Here is a 17730-nt window from a genome sequence, read left to right as displayed (position 1 = left end):
TCATAGCATGATCCATAGAGCTTTCAATATTCCCCTATCCACTGAAGACTTAAATAAACAAATAAAACACGATTCACACAATAGCCAAATATAGTAGGGAATCAATAAATAAAATCATTAAAAAAATCAAACATCAACCAAAATCCAAACTAATTAGGGAAGACAAATCCAAGAAAGATTATGTAACATTTACTTTCAATATATTCACTATATATATATTTATTCAAAAGATGTAATCTAAGAATAGCCTACTAAACTTCCTGCAACAATTCAACCCTTTTTCACAATACCAAACCCGTCAACTAAAGTAATAAATACAACCATTTAGGTGTATACAGAATGGAATATATCAACTGTGAGGCAAGTTATGTTGGACAAACTAGTAGAAGAGTTATCACTCATTAATCTGAACATATTAATGCAGTTAAATACAACCAGTTCTGCTCTATAGGACAACATGGTCGACTCATAACTTAAATTTTCCAATTCCGAAGGCCACATGAAAATTCTTGAAATAACTTCGAAAGGCACTTTGCTCAACATCATTGAAGAATTTTACGTAGATATAGATCAATATGTCAATCCAAGTCACAATTTTAATGAATGATGCAATTATTCCATTACTTAAAAATCAGTATTTGGTTAAACAACAACAAAAACACCCACTCAGAACCCCTCAGGACACATCCTCTTTCACCCAATCTACCCCTCAAAACCTCCCCTCTATCCCTCCTACCCTCCCCTTTATTGCTCCAAACATTAGCACTCACTGAACGAGGTATAGTACGCAGCATGCCTCCAAAAGAACTACAAGCAACCAGCCCGGGAAGCGAGAGAATAAGTCACGCAAATAATTCTCACTCACCTTGAACACTCAATAGACATTCTTTAACATTACTTTTTCATCTTTCATTTTAGACCTCCCATACTACCACACAGTCCATCATTAACAGCTCACAATTAAAGCACATATATGTTCTCACCTGGTCTATCCAAAACAACAATAGTCCATAAGAGATAATGTATCAACAAGATGGAAGACTCAGTTTTATACCAACAAGCATCTGTTTTGAAGTGGAGAAAACTGTAACCCATTTTACTTAACACTAGAACCACCTGAGGACCGCTACACATTTTCCAAACTCAATTTTGACTACAGTTTTTATTGTAGGATATTGAGCTGCAGGGACTTTTCCTGATTAGTGGTCAGGAAAACCCATATTAAATGTAATTAATTTTGCATTAATGGATGGGGCATTAGTAACGGGCATATCTACTACTGCTGGAGCGGTCATTTTGATCGCTGTGTTAATTATCATAATAAAATGTATTATAACACACATCTCTTGTTGAGATATGATTATCTGCTCATAATCAACCTGTCAACAACAGTAATGTTAAAAACTCAACAACGGAACTCGGATTTATTACGAATTGTATGAGCGTTATTTCTGCTGCGTCTCCAGTAGAGTTGTCTTTTGTCAGCTTGTCACAATACAGTAAACGTGTCCCATACACCATCAGTTGCTGAGTCTATTGCAGACATTCTTGAGGATAGGCCTATGTTTGATGTAGTATGTGGTCCAGATATAAAGGATCAAAGAAGATAAACTGCATTCAAAGACTGCTACCAATGAAGTGATAACTCGGAAAGCAGTGATTCGGATCATGCTAAAAACTGGATTGTTCAGGCTGAAGGTAAGTTGATATTAGTATTATTATAACTATCAGCATCCAGCTGCATGGCTAAATGTTTAGCGTGCTGGCCGTTGGTCACAGGAGTCCTGTGACCACCGTCGGTTAATTTCACTGGCACAGGGGCTGGGTGTATACGTCGTCTTCATCATCATTTCATTCTCATCACGATGCGCAGGTTGCCTACAGGTGTCAAATCAAAAGACCTGCACCTGGTGAGATGAACATGTCCTTGAACACTCCCGGCACTAAAAGCCATACGCTAATTCATTTCATAACTATCAGCATAACAAGTTCGGTGTAATTCCTTGATTTATACCGTATTCAAATTATAATGATGCCTCACATAGGCTGAGTACTGATGAGTTTTAAATTATTCTATTACAGCCGTAGAAACAGTAACCCGTAAAGCATGGTATCATAGGGGATGCAACAACCAAGGTAAAAGCCTCTCATGCCCAGATAATGCGTCACGGAGTGCATCACGGAGTGGACTGTAGCAGACTTTGGGAAGACAACACCTGGTAGGTTTCCTCACCATACCCCCTCAAAAGAAAATCCAGGACTTAATCCATATTCAAAGTGACATGTTTCTGATGACAGTGTAAATCAATATTGAAACTCATAAAGCAATGTACAGAAACAGAGGCTAAATGATAATAATGAGGAATTGTGTGTATCAAGAATGTATCCATCCATCCATATAATAATTTTAAGAGCAGTCAAAAGGACTTGCAATGAATGTAAAGGAGACTGTATAAAAAATGAAGCAGTTTTGTACCACTTTCACTCAGTAAAATAAAGTGAATTTATTTTAATGTTTTTTTTTTTTTGTAAGGCTGTCAACCTCAGTTCCTTTATGTCCTTATCACTCTCCGTCAATCACCGGGTGATATGACTTTCTGACATTCTTGTTTTGCCACAAGGTGAACAGGTGGTTGGTCAGTCTGTTGGGAGATTTGACTTTGTCCACTGACGGAGGTAGTGAAGTCCAGGTTTGGTGTCATTTGCTTGTATATAAACTCTTCACGAGGTGGATCTCCTGTCCAGTCCAAGTTGTTGCTGGACATTATTATACCTTATTTTGTTTCTTCTTGACTTTTGGAGATAAGCAGGGAGGAACTCCATTTAAGTTGACAAATGGAGTGATAATGTTTTGATGCAGCTTGTCTCCTATTGTCTATTTCTTGGTTTGTGAAAATGTCAGAAGAAACAAAGCTCCCTAATTATTTGAAGTTATTAATAATATCTACTTCTTTATTTTGCACTTATGTGGAATGCTTCAGGATTCAACTCATCACCAAACCAACTGTTTTAGTTTGATTAATGAATCCGTCCCATTCCTTCAAATTTTTCTTTCTAAAGATCTAGTTTACTGCTTCTGTCTCACTGCATAGCATCGTCAAATACAAGCACATTTTGTTTGATCCTTCCTTTTTATGTTTACTATTTTATACCAGAAAATACAAGCACATCTGTTGTTTAATCCTTCCTTTTTACTGCTGTTATTACCTCATCCATTATACAGTAGTAATGAAGAGAAGTGGTAATAGACAAGTCTGCTCTTAGTTTCAAAACAACTTGATCTGCCTTCTTGAATTAGCACACAGCTTCTTGTTTCTCAATACAGCTATTTAAATTGAGTTTTACAGCTCAGACATTCCGATGCATGCTTATGGGGTTATGTGACCATATGCCTTCTCAATATCCAAGAATACAACTATGGGGTAATGCCAAAAATAAGTTCTCCTATTTTTATAAATACAGAACTCTGTTTGTGTGGTTGTTGGTCACAATATTGTGAAGAGTGTTTACCGTGGTCACATATAACCATGCGCACGCTGCGCTGAGGCACTCAGTTTTGGCTTGGCAGCCATTGAGAATGGAGCTCCCGTTTGCTAAGTGCAAAGTGCGTGCAGTTATTCGGTTTGTGAACGCAAAAGGTACTGAACTGATTGAAATCCATCACCGATTGATGGAAGTGTATGGTGAGTTGTGCATGGATGTAAAAAATGTTCGCAAGTGGTGTAAAGAGTTTCCAGCCGGTTGGACTGAAATTCACGACGAACAAAGGAGAGGGAGACTGTCAATTTCCATCAAGACAGTCGTAAAGGTTGAGCAAATTATGCGTGAAGATCGGCGGATCACCCTGGATGATCTCTGCACTTTGGTTCCTGAGGTTTCCCGAAGCGCCACTCACAGAATTGTACTGGAAGAGTTGAAATACCGGAAGGTGTGTGCAAGCATGCTGACTGAAGACCACATGTGGCAACGAGTTGATTCTTCCTGCGCATTTCTTCAACGCTTTCCAGCCAAACAGGACAACTTTTTGGACTCAATTGTCATGGGTGACGAAACCTGGGCGTACCACTTTACACCTGAGACCAAGCAACAATCACGCCAGTGGTGGCATCCCTCTTCACCAAAGCCGCGGAAATTCAAGCAAACTCAGTTTGCCAGTAAAATCAAGACAACTGTGTTTTGGGACTGAAAAGGGGTATTGTTGGTTGACTTTATGCCCGCTGGGACCACAATTAATGCTAACAGGTACTGTGAGACCCTGAAAAAACTCAGACGGGCAATTCAGAACCGGACAAGAGGAATGTTGAGCAAGCGCGTAAACATTCTCCATGACAACGCTCGCCCGCACATCGCCCGACAAACCGTTGCTCTCCTGCAACAGTTTCAGTGGAACACCTATAGTCCCAACATGGCACCCAGTGACTATCACTTGTTCGCTAAGTTGAAAGAACATTTGGATGGAAAGCGATTCAGCACCGACAACGAGGTTAAAGATGAGGTTCACAACTTCCTGAACAGCATGGTGGCGAACTAGTATGACATGGGCATTCAAAAACTGTCACAGCGTCTACAAAAATGCATCGACCGAAATGGTGATTATGGAAAAACAGCTAAATGTTCAAGCTGTAAAATGATGTAAACCATTGTAGAAATAAACAGGTCTATGTATCTATATAAATAAAATCGTAACGACCGTGTGTCTGTACATTGATTATTTTGGCGAAATTTCCGTACAGTTATCCGTTTCAGGTGTAATAATGACCATCTGCATCATTTTTAGCTTTGGTGTCTGTTTGTTTGTTTGTCTGTTTGTCTGTCCTTCTATAACTTGAAAACTACTGGATATATTTCCACCAAACTTCATATTTAGAATCCACCTGTCCTTGGGTAGGTTTTAGCACAAATATCGTTTCTAAATCCCTGAACTGAGTGGGGATTTTTACGAAACCGAAACCGAGATATTGCACTCCCTTAAAGTATACATAACCGAACTTAATGGAAATCTACCTGCCTTAATGAAAATTAATTTCTAAACCTTTTTTTCTCATGTGCATCATTTCGATAACAGGATTTAATAAGGGAGATATCATTAACGGACCGTTTTTCGGTACAAATCCCAGCGGACTTAACGCAAGAGCGGGTGCGTGTAAAGCGCATTTTTTACTACTTGAAAACTACTGAAGATATTTGAACCAAACTTTATATATAGCATCCATCTGTCCAAGGGTAGGTTTCCTTGGTGTCTGTTAGTTAGTTAGTTAGTTAGTTAGTTAGTTAGTTTGTTTGTTTGTCTGTCTGTCTTCCTATAACTTGAAAACTACTGGATATATTTCCACCAAAGTTCATATTTAGAATCCACCTGTCCTTGGGTAGGTTTTAGGGCAAATATTGTTTCTAAATCCCTGAACTAATTGGGGGTTTATACAAAACCAAAACCGTGATTTTGCACTCCCTCAAAGTATACACAACCGAACTTAATGGAAATCTACCTGCCTTCATGGAAATTAATTTCTAAACCTTTTTTTCTCATGTGCATCATTTCGATACCAGGATTAATAACGGAGATATCATTAACGGACCGTTTTTCGGTACAAGTCCCACCGGACTTAACGCCAGAGCGGGTGCGCGTAAAGCGTATTTCTTACAACTTGAAAACTACTGAGATATTTGAACCAAACTTTATATTTAGCATCCACCCCTCCAAGGGAAGGTTTTAAGGTTTATACCATTTCAAATTCCCGGAATGGACTGGGGTTTTATAGGGGACCGAAATGGTGATTTTTACTCTCCCACAATATATAAAGTACAAGACCAACCTGACTGTAAATCGATCAAACTGTGTGGAAATCCAATTCTAATTTCTTTTTCTCATGTGCATTTTTCAACGGGAGGATTAATAAGGGAGATAACATGAAAGGTCGGTTTTCAGGCTAAGTCTAGCGGACACAGCCCAAAAGGTGTTATACGTGGAGCAGATTCCTTATCTATCTAGATAAATCATGTATGTGCATTGACTATTTTGGCGAAATTTTCGTACAGCTTTCCGTTTAAGGGGTAATAATGACCACCTGCATATTTTTTAGCTATAGTTTCCTGGAACTCCTAAATTTTAACCCCACCCCTCTCGCCCAAAATCAAGATTGCCTCACAATCTGCCACACGAGCTGAAAAATTGAAATTAAGCAAATTTATACGTTTTAGCCGGTAGCCTATGGAAAACTTCCAAGGTCTTTAAATAATTCACTTTTTATGCCGAATAATATCGAAATATAGGCAATTTTATGACGGTGCAGACCTTCGTTTCGAGGTATTTCGCGGCTAAACGGTAAGTCCTATCACAAAACGGATGGCACGATCTCCGTTCAATTTCGAGTGATCTACAACTTTGGTCCTGTGATATTTTCTCGTCTCTCTCTCTCTCCCTATAGGGTAGATTTGGCTGTATATTTTGATGGTTCGTAAATTTTGTGCTTTTTACATGTGTATTACTTAGTTTGACACACTTATAGGAAAGGTAGAGTAGTCGAATTTGGCAAGCACATTGACAAAACCAATGGCTATATGCGAACCCAATTTCATGATTCTAGCTTCCACATAAGTATGTGAAAAATAATGTAAAATGATGAAAATATACCCAAATTTCACCCCATTCAAATATCGTAACTCAATCAAACCCATAAATATGTGAGATACGAGAAAATGTTTTAACACCAAACATGTAGAGCGATAAAAGGGACGTCTGAGGGTGCAAACCGTTTGTTGGTATGATGTACCATTTAGGAGCAGTAAATCTCGAAATGAAGGTTTGCACTTTCAAACGTGCCGATGCTTATCTGTCATCTATATAAATATAATCGCAACGACCGTCTGTCTATACATTGGCTATTTTGGCGGAATTTCTGTACAGTTATCCGTTTCAGTTGTAATAATGACCATCTGCACATTTCTTAACTTTGGTGTCTGTTTGTCGGTTTGATTGTATGAGTTTTTATAACTTGAAAACTACTGAATATATTTCTACCAAACTTGATATTTAGAATCCACCTGTCCTTGTGTAGGTTTTAGGGCCAATATTATTTCTGAATACCTAAATTTACTGGGGGTTTATCCAAAACCAGAACCGTGATTTTGCGCTTCCTCAAAATATGCACATCCGAAATTAATCGAAATCTACAATCCGTAATGGAAATCCATTTCTAAAACTTTTGTTCTCATGTGAATTTTCCGACAGGAGGATTAATAAGTGATAAATCATGAACGGTTGGTTTTGCAGGTTAAGTCCAGCGGACGTACCCAAAATGTGTTGTACGTGGAGCAGATTCCTTATCTATCTAGATAAATCATGTCTGTACATTGACTATTTTGATGAAATTTTCATACAGATACCCGTTTGAGGGGTAATAATGATCGTCTGCATATTTTTTGGTTTAATTTCCTGAAAGTCATAATTTTTACCCCCTCACCCAAAATCCAGATTGCAGCATAATCTGCCAGACAAGCAAGAAAATTGAAATTTGGCAAAATTATACGTTTCAGCCTGTAACGAACGAAAAACTTCACAGAATTTTAATTTTTTCATTTTTTATCCTTGAAGAATTTCGAAATATGGAAGCAATTTTAATGATGGTGCAGACCTTTGTTTCGAGGTATTTTGTTGGATAAACAGGAAGTCCTATCACATAACGGATGGCACAATCTTCGTTGAATTAGGAGTGATCTTCAACCTTGGTCTTATGACTTTTTGTCGTATCTGTATCGCTTATACGTTAGATTCGTCTTTATCTCTCGATTGTAAGTAAATTTGGACTCTTTACCTATATAATTCATACTTTCAATCACTTACAGGAAAGATAGTATGATCAAACTCTACACGAACATTGGCCCACCAAGTACTCATATGTGAGCCAAATGCTATATCACATAATTATCCGAAAAGTAATGCAATGTAAGATAACCTTACACAACTTTCAACCTATTCAACGTTTCTGACTCAATCTGACCCATGAATAGATGAGATGCGATAAAATATCATAGGACCAGCCATTTAGATCGCTAAATACTGTGCCTTACGGTACAATCCTTTGTCAATATGACGTAGTGTTTAGCAGCAGTTAATCTGTAAATGAAGGTCTGCAATATTGTAAACATGCATATACTTTCGTATGTCCATCTATATATATTCATTGATGTCGATTTGTAGCGATCGAGAAAGGGTGTGTCTGCTAATGTAATCAGTACTCCCTACACCAACTTTGACTGCTGGCAGTAGGAATGGGGTCCTTCTCCAACTCCTGTGTAACTGGCATTAGTAAGGAGGGCCTGCCATTTTAATGAATAATTCACTTCTCGATTTGTCTTGCAGAAGTCAAGGGATCATGCAGTTTTGTTCGTAAGTACCCTACCCTATTGTGTTTGGCTCTAGGCAAGGATGTCCGCCATTATAAACAAATGTTCCAATCTAAAATTTGACTAGCATTAGGCATAATGGCCTGCTATTTTCATGTAAACTCACTAATTCTGTGTGACTGGCAGTAAGCTGGCTGGTAGCAGTAAAAAGGGCCTGTCATTATAATGATAACTGCACAACTCAATTTTGACTGGTAGTAGGGAAGTTGCCTGCTATTATAATAAAAACTCCTCAACTGTAATCTGTCTTAAAGTAGGAAATGGGTCTGCCATTGTAACTTAAACTCCCCAAATCAATTGTGACCGCACAGTAGGCAATGGGGACTGCAATTATAATGTAAACTTGCCAACTCGATTGATAATGGTAGTAGGCAAGTGAGCCTGCCGTTATCATCACAACTCCGCAACCCTCACTTTACATTGGAAACAACGTATGGGGACCTCCCCATGCTATTTCTCGGATAAGGCTAAGAGACATGCAATTTTAAAACAATCTCATTTACTGCACGCACAGTCTTTACGTCGATATCCGTATACAATGTAGAATACCGTAGCGAAGCACGGGTACATTTGCTAGTATTATATAAAATAACTTGTCCTGACAACTGACTGACTGACTGATTCATCATCGCCGAGCCAAAACTACCGGACATAAAGAAATGAAATTTTGGGGATACATTCATATTAAAATGTAGGTGCTCGCTAAGGGAGGATTTTTGGATATTCCGTCGCTAAGGGGGTGAAAAAGGGGGTGAATATTTAAAATGAGGATATCTATATCTCAAAAACTTAAAAGTTTAAAGATGAAAAAATTGGTATTGGAATCTCCTTTAAAAATAAAGAAACACGTATTTTTTGTTTTTGAAAAATCTCATTGAGGGGGGTGAAAAATGGGGGAAAAGGGGTTGAACACCTTTTATGAGGAGACTTATATCTCAAAAACTGAAGATGTTACAGAAAAGAAAATTGAAATTTGGAATCTCCTTTGAAAATAAAGAAACATGTATTTTTGTATTTTTGGATAATCCGATTAATAGGGGGTGAACAGGAGTGACAAACGGGGTGAATTTTGAAAAGACTATATCTGTAAATTATCTCAGACACAAAACATATTACAGATTTGAAAACTGGTATTTGGAATTTCCTGTAAAAGTAAAGAAACATAAATATTTTTTTCGGAAAATCCACTTAAGGGGAACTCAAAAAGAGGGTGAATTTTTAAAATTAGTGTATCTACAGTATATCTCAAAAACTTAACATGTTGCAGACATGAAAATTGGTATTTGGTATCTCCTCTGAAAATAAGGAAACACGTATTCTTTGGTTTTCGCAAAAGACACTTAACGTGGAGGGGTGGGGGGGGGGGTGGAAGGATTGAAAAATTAGTTGAATTATTTGTATGAGAATGTATATATACATACCAAACAAATCTAAAAATGTTAAAAACATAAGAACTGGTATTTGGAATCTGCTTTAAAAATAAGGAAACCCGCAAACACGCATTTGCGGGCGGGGGAAAATCAACTTGGTAGAGGGGGGATGAAAACGGAGATGAATTCCTTTTACGAGGATACATATATCTCAAAAACTGAAGATGTTACAGAAGTGATAATTGGTATTTGGAAGCTCTTTTAAAGAAATGAGTACTGTTTGTTTTTGGAAAATTCACTTGAGTGGGGAGTGTGAAAGGAAATAAAAAAAAGGAATACTTTTCTGGAGGAAATTATATCTCAAAACTGAAGGTTACAGACGTGAAAATAGGTATTTGGAATCTCCTTTAAAAATAAAGAAACGTGCACTTTTGTGGTGGGGGAATCAACAGGTAGGAAGGTGGGTAAAAAAAGGAGTTGAATTTCTTTCATGAGTATAATTATATCTCAAAAACTGAAGATGTTACAGTCGTGAAAATTAGTATTTGGAATCTTCTTTAAAAATACAGAAACACGCATTTGTTTTTTTTTTTGTAAGGGTTGTGGGGTTGAACATAAGTAAATAAAGAGTTGAAATATGTTTATGAGGATACTTTATCTTAAAAACTGAAGCTGTTACAGACATGAAAGTTGGTATTTTGAATTTCCTTTCTAAATAAAGGAACACGTATTTTTTGTTTTCGAAAAGTACACTTAAGGCAGAAGAGGGGTGGAAAGAAGTGAGGAAGAAGAAGTTGAATAATTCTTATGAGTATACATTTCTTTCAAAAACTGAAGGTGTTACAGATGTACAGGCATGAAAACTGGTATTTCAATATCCTTTAAAAAATACTGAAATACGTATTTCTGTTTGCTTTCAGAAAATCCAATTGAGGGGCTGAAAAGAATTGGAAAAGCGGGTGAATTATTAAAATGAGTACCGGTATATCTACAATATATGTCGTCTGGCTCTATGGCTAAATGATTAGCATGCTGGCCTTTGGTCACAGGGGTCCCGGGTTTGATTCCTGGCAGGGTCAGTAATTTTAACTGTCATTGGTTAATTTCCCTGGCATGGGGGCTGAGTGTATCACGATGCACACATCGCGTATTGGTGCAAAATCAAAAGACCTGCACCTGGCGAGCCGAACCCATCCTGGGATCTCCTGGCACTAAAAGCCATACGCCATTTCATTTTACATTATATGTCAAAAACTTAACATGCTAGAGACAAGAAACTTGGTATTTGGAAAGTCCTCTAAAAATACAGAGAGGGCACTTAACAGGGGGTGAAAAGTAGTGAAAAGTAGTTAAATTATTTTTTATGAGGATACTCATATCTTAAAAACTGAAAATGTTACAGATGTGAAAATTGATATTTGGAATCTCCTTTAAAAATAAGGAAACATGTATTTTTGTTTTCGGAAAATACACTTAGATGGGGGTAGGGGAAGGACTGATCAAGGGGTTGAATTCTTTTTATGGGGATACTTATATGTATATCTCAAAAACTGAAGATGTTGCAGATGTGGGAATAGGTATTTGAAATCTCCTTTAAAAATATAGAAACATGTATTTATTTTTTGACTTGAGATAAGATTGTTTCTCACATGTACGGTTCTATGTCACATGGTTGTCTTAGCCCCAAAAGGTAATACCACAAACATGGTTTACAAAGAATTTCTGGGGTAAATGAAACTCAATTTTTGGGTGAGATTTTATACTTTTGGAATTTTCAGATAGTCTCTTAGTACAATGCCGAGGAACGATTATTCTGATCAAATTACGAAATCCACGCGAGCAAAGCTGCGGATATTTGCTAGTGTATTTATAAAAAAATAGGAGACCTTATTTTTGGGATTACCTTCATATTAGAATAAGAATAAAATGGTTATAATGTTAACATTCATGCTTTCACAGCCCGTACTTGTAGACAGGACATGAGCTTTTCGGCTCATGCCGTGTCAAGAAAACAAGGTGGAACTCTTTATGTTTCACACAGAACTTTACTCCACATCTTTAGAAGAAAAAATGGTTATAGTTTATAGAGAGTTTGTTTCAAAACTTAATCTTTTCTTATTTTAAGTTAATCTAAATCAGAAGATTTCCTAAAAATATGAAATGATAAAAGGATGCTGTGTAAGAAATCATTTTCCAGCTCTTCTTGCTATGTTTTAGGTGAAAGAACAATACATTTAAGCACTAACATCATATTTTTGTCTGCACAAGGACAACAGAAAAACATTCCAGGTTAAAAAATACAGCCTGGAAAAGAGGAGTGACACAGTCAAGATTTTGTTTACAGGGTGATTTTATTGGTAAGTTTCAGAAAAATTCATTGCCTGACTATATAATGCATACAAAGAAAGATCTATTTCAAATCATACATCACAATAATTTTTAAAATAAGTTCCTTACAAAACATATTCAGCACACTTTCTCTTGTGACAGTCATTCTTACCTTTGTCACCTGGAAGTCTCGTTTATCATCCAGAGTCTCCAGACAGTGTGATCTGGTTGTACGCAGGAAGGCATAGTTGTCTAAGTTTCTCTGTAGTTTCAGTGATTCTGTAGGCATATTTTAAGCACTTTATCATTTTATAAATATATAGGTAAGTTATACTTAAGAAATATCCTTCACAACAGGAAGGTAATCAATCTGTAACATGTAAATGGCTGAACAGGGTCAACTGCTTAACATAAGATTTAGGGTATCATGAAGTACCATAAAATGGTGTGAATCCAATCAGGTGGTGTGAATCCAATTATTTACCTATTCTTTAACAATAGGAAATGTTGGTGCAGCACTGTAACAACAGTCCAATAGCTGATCACTGTTTTGAGTTCTAGCTGAATTGGTCTACAATAATGGTAATTGCCATTGTCAACTGATTTTTCTCATGTGTGCAGCACTTGTGAAGTAAACACACAAGTCAAGTAACTTTTGTTGCCAACAATGACTTCAGTTGCAGAATTGTTCAGTTATAATATTTTTACTCTCATATGAACATATTAAATACTACTCTTCACTTTTATGTCTATAGTTAACACCATTTTGACCCTATCTGTATCTAAATACAATATTACAATTTTCATGCTGAATCCAAGAAGGTTCTGGGATGAACTCTAAAATCAATATCCTAATACAAAACTTTGAGCAATGTCTGTTCATTTTCCAGAAAGACAAAGTAAATGTTACTTCACTTCCAACAACTTCCTTTCTTAACTCTGCCAACAAATAAAAATATCTAACCCTCTTTTTTTTTTTTTGAAGACATTCCTAATTAAAGATTTACAAATGAAATATTGACCTACTGGCTACATTTCATTGGATGAGATTACCACACAGAAGAAAACATAAGGATATTTGGTTGGAATTTTATTCAGCAGAGGCCATAATGAACCAATCATGGAGAGGCACAAATCAAGAGCTCCAACATTTTGTGAACTCTGGCAATGCATGGATATCACTGTAACATCTGCAAGACCTAAGGGCACCACCAACCTGACCCAGGATGTAATAGGTAAAAATATGAACAAAAGATCAATTAATTTGTGGATCTAACATAATCAAAGTGGAATTGAAAACTTTTCAAATTTTAAAAATCTCAGGAATAGAACCAGCTTTTGGGTGGTTAGACCAAATGGCATGTCTGGGCAAAACTCTGTAAATGCATGTGGCCTAACTACCCAAAAGCTGGTTCTATTTCCAAGATTTTAAGATCTGCAGCCGTGACAGCCATTTTTGGAATTTCAAATTTTAATTGCGATCTAACTGCAGTGAATAGAATATATTTTCACCCTGTTTTACAGTAATTTACATTTTTCCTTTGTTAAGAAGTAACTGTTGTGTTGTATTATTTACAATATAAACGACTCTAATAAGAAGGATAAAAGAGATAATAGTTCTCATTTAAAAAAAACAAAAAAAACAAAACAATATTCTACCTGAAGAGGCAAAGTTGGAGACAGATCTTATTTTAGAGTTAGATATGTTGAATAGAAAATCAGCAAGAAAGTCAAAAAGTCAATTTAGTAAATAAACTTCTGTAAATAACTATCTGCCATTATGATTATTATCCCTTGTATGAAATTTCTGTTACTACACTGGGTGACTCAGCTGCCTCTATTTCTTGGGACCGTCTGTCCATCCGTCCATCCATCCATCCATCCATCCATCCATCCATCCATCCATCCATCCATCCATCCATCCATCCATCCATCTGCTCACCCGTCCATCCATCCTGATCTGCATTTACGGCAGTTGCCCAGGTGGCAGATTCCCTATCTGTTGTTTTCCTAGCCTTTTTTTTAATGATTTCAAAGAAATTGTAAATTTATTGAACATCTCCGTTGGTAAGTTACTCCAATCTCTAACTTCCCTTCCTATAAACGAATATCTGCCCCAATTTTTTCTCTTGAATTCCAACTTTATCTGCATATTGTGATATTTCCTATTTTTAAAGACACCACTCAAACTTTTAATGTTATAAATTTCATTATGGTTCCATACTGAACTGAGAACTCAAACTTATTCATCTACTTATGTCATTCCACGACATCTCTCCACTGACAGCTCGTAACATACCACTTATGATGATATAGAAGTTGATTCCCACAGGGAACCTGTAATATTTGTCCCGAATGAGTAAATTTATAATACCAATAAAAATGGTCCGTTATTGGACATTATAAATTTTCCAGTTAACTCATTCCTGGTTGCCAGTGTTTTGTCCCAGTGTGCTAAGTTGGGCTCATCAGTTGGTAAATAGCACACCCACCAAGACTCACTAGCCATGCATAAAACCTTTGTACAAGGGTTAATGAAAAGTAAACAAATATTGTAGGAGCTGTCAGGCCCAACAGAAAAAACATGCAACCTGATATTTCATCTAAAGTACTGCAAAGAGGTGAATATCAAACGTGGTCGTCCAACAACATTTTGTGCCCCAGGTGGAAGGATAACATAGATGTTCATTTCCTTTCTTCAAAACACACAACAGCAAATACTACACCAATGGGAAAGCTTAGGATAATGCACAGACAAGTGCCATGGTAAGAAGTAAAAAAATAACTTAAAAAGACTGGGTCTTGGGTACCAAGTTAGGATGAAGGGAGTAGATTTACAAGACCAGGTCACAGCCCTTTTTCCCCATCATGAGGCCAGCTGTCAAAGGGTATAGAAAAATAATTTTCTATCTTCAATTCCTTTGTAGTGTACTGTACTTTTTCACAGTTGGAGCACAGGAAACCCAACTACACAAACTTTTGTGTGGCTGTAGTGACACAGTTACTTGCAGAGATGAGTTATTTATAAGGTTCAACCTATTCAATACTAATTACGTGTTGTATAGATTTTATTCACAACATTTATTTAACATGCGACCGTGCAACTGCCTGATTACAAGGTCAGGGGACGATCTTCACCTAGCGTAATCCCTCTTAGGCTACAAGCTAGAAACTGGGCTCATTTTCCCATGCTCATTCCTAGTACTGAAAAAAAAAAAAGAATCCCTCTACGTGATGTTTTGTGTGCTCAAAACAGAAGAAGTGAGACAACGAGACAGTGTAAGAAGTGCCAAATTCCATTACATCTCCCTGATTGCTTTGAAATTTAGCACACAGAAAGATTTCTTTTTTTTTCTATTTGCTTTACGTCGCACCGACACAGATAGGTCTTATGGCGACGATGGGACAAGGAAGGGCTAGGAGTGGGAAGGAATAGACCGTGGCCTTAATTAAGGTACAGCCCCAGCATTTGCCTGGTGTGAAAATGAGAAACCACGGAAAACCATTTTCAGGGCTGCCGACAGTGGGGTTCGAACCTACTATCTCCCAAATACTGGATACTGGCCGCACTTAAGCGACTGCAGCTATCGAGCTCGGTCAAAAACATTTTAGGTAAGTACATGTACTCATTCACCTACTGACAAAATTTCAGGTTAATGTCTTGTATAGTTCTCTTTTTGCAATCTATTTTCTCTTGTGCTGCACAAACAGCTTCTCCACTGGGATTTAAATCTGAGTCAGTGTGACATGCAAGGGTATTTAAATGAGAGTCCATTGGGATAATTCCAGATTCACTAGGAGACCACAGTCCTCCCTTTGAAATTTTGCTAGTAAGTTAAGCCTTATGGCCTGGTTTTAAAACTTTTATTGAACATTCTAACAGGAGAAATTATATGGCACAAGCTATCATGTCTGGTGTGTACCATTTACATGTCATAGTTTATACCATAATTTGAAAAAAAAAGAAAACCTTTTGTATCAGTTTTGATGTGATGAGAGACTTTAAAAAAATCGACATGTCTGTAATTCATCCTAACCTATCATGTCCTTCATGATACAGTGCCCACCTTTCCTCTTAAAAGAAAATTTCTTCTTGGACCAATAAGATGGGCAATTCTCCAGTGACAGCTATAGAGGTGCATATAGGTTGTAGAACAGAGTAACATTTCATGAAGCCGGTTACAGAAGTGGACTCCGCACTACATTAAAGTATACAGTGTTTTTAAAATAAGCCTCACTTACTGATTCTTGTATCGTATTTCCATTGTACGAGAAAGCCTACATCAGTCTAGGTGTACATAAAACTGCTGTAAGATATGACTAAGGGACATTTAATTACTACCTGTTGCATATGCTCAAGAAAAAATAGGTGCACCTGATTCACCAGGTACAAACGAGCAAAAGATATGCTAAAGAAAAATAGGTGCAGCTGATTCACCAGGTACAAACGAGCAAAAGATATGCTAAAGAAAAATAGGTGCAGCTGATTCACCAGGTACAAATGAGCAAACCATCAAAAGATATGCTATGTTATATAGAGAAAATATATCATATAGAGAAAATATATACATGTTTCTTTCATAGAATATGGTAGTGATAGTAAGATAATTGCAATGTTCTGTCACACAAACAACATGGAAAGAAGTTTAAAAAATTCACAACATTATATGACATTAAATTTCCTCAGTGTCCATGAAATTCAATACTAGGTATTTTCATTAGCAAATTACAGAAGCAGTACAAAATTGCCAAATTGATATCCTTTGAAGTGTTGATAGCCTATATACATCAAAACGTAGTTTTCCATCACCTAGGCACTAAAAATTTCATGACATTTAACACAAAAATGGACATGAAGCACGTAATGTAACATATCTGCTGTGCCTGATGCTCGCTAATAGACAAATGAATGAATATCCACTCAAGAGTAGTTTCTCAGTTTGTATAATGTATGCAAATCTAAAAATCCCCTTGCAGTGATATATGATTATACCTTTTTCTGGCATACCATCCACCAGCCTGTTGAGTCATTTTGATCCAAACTGTCCTGTAGTTTAATACACTGGCAGAAAATGAAAGCTCTGCACCAAGAAGGAGTTGTGCTAGATAAATGAAATTTGGGAGGCATGATTGTACATCTGAAAGAATATGCCTATTCAAATTTTTTCACTAGTTGATGAAGAGTGGTGCTAGTAGTGCTACTATGATCCTGCAGAGCGCTGTACACTTCACAATTATTAGTCAATGTCTGGTGTTGACATTGCCACCTTTAAGGAGACAAAGAAGGCAGTATCAGCAAGTTACTGAGATTGAATGGGGCTGTGTAATACGGCTATGAGAAGGCGGATGTTCTTTTTGCAATATTGCAGAAAGACTTGGTAGGGATGAATCCACGGTGCATCGGTGTTGGTAACAATGGTCATGGGAAGACACTGTCTCAGGAAAACTGGGTCCGGCAACACAAGGACCACTACAGAAAGGGAAGACTGTATGATTTTATCCTTAATGGTGTTAGGTTTAAAAGGAATACTTTTTCTGGCAGTAAAATAATATTCTTCTCTCTTGCAGAAAAGTCTGATGGTTTTATTGGGCAAGACAGTGATGATGATGATGATGATGATGATGATGA

General features: G+C 37.0%; 1 protein-coding gene across 1 annotated transcript in view; it reads right to left on the bottom strand.

Annotated features, from left to right (window-relative positions):
- Myo95E (Myosin 95E) overlaps window positions 1-17730 on the bottom strand; it is a 503326-nt gene that overhangs the window by 279691 nt on the left and 205905 nt on the right. The window contains exon 8 of the mRNA XM_067140340.2: window positions 12274-12380. Coding sequence (XP_066996441.1) covers window positions 12274-12380 — 107 coding nt within the window. The remainder of the gene's footprint in view (window positions 1-12273; window positions 12381-17730) is intronic.

The sequence above is a fragment of the Anabrus simplex genome, chromosome 1, assembly GCF_040414725.1.
Source record: "Anabrus simplex isolate iqAnaSimp1 chromosome 1, ASM4041472v1, whole genome shotgun sequence".
Classification (NCBI taxonomy): domain Eukaryota; kingdom Metazoa; phylum Arthropoda; class Insecta; order Orthoptera; family Tettigoniidae; genus Anabrus; species Anabrus simplex.
This window is presented reverse-complemented; position numbering and strand designations above follow the sequence as displayed.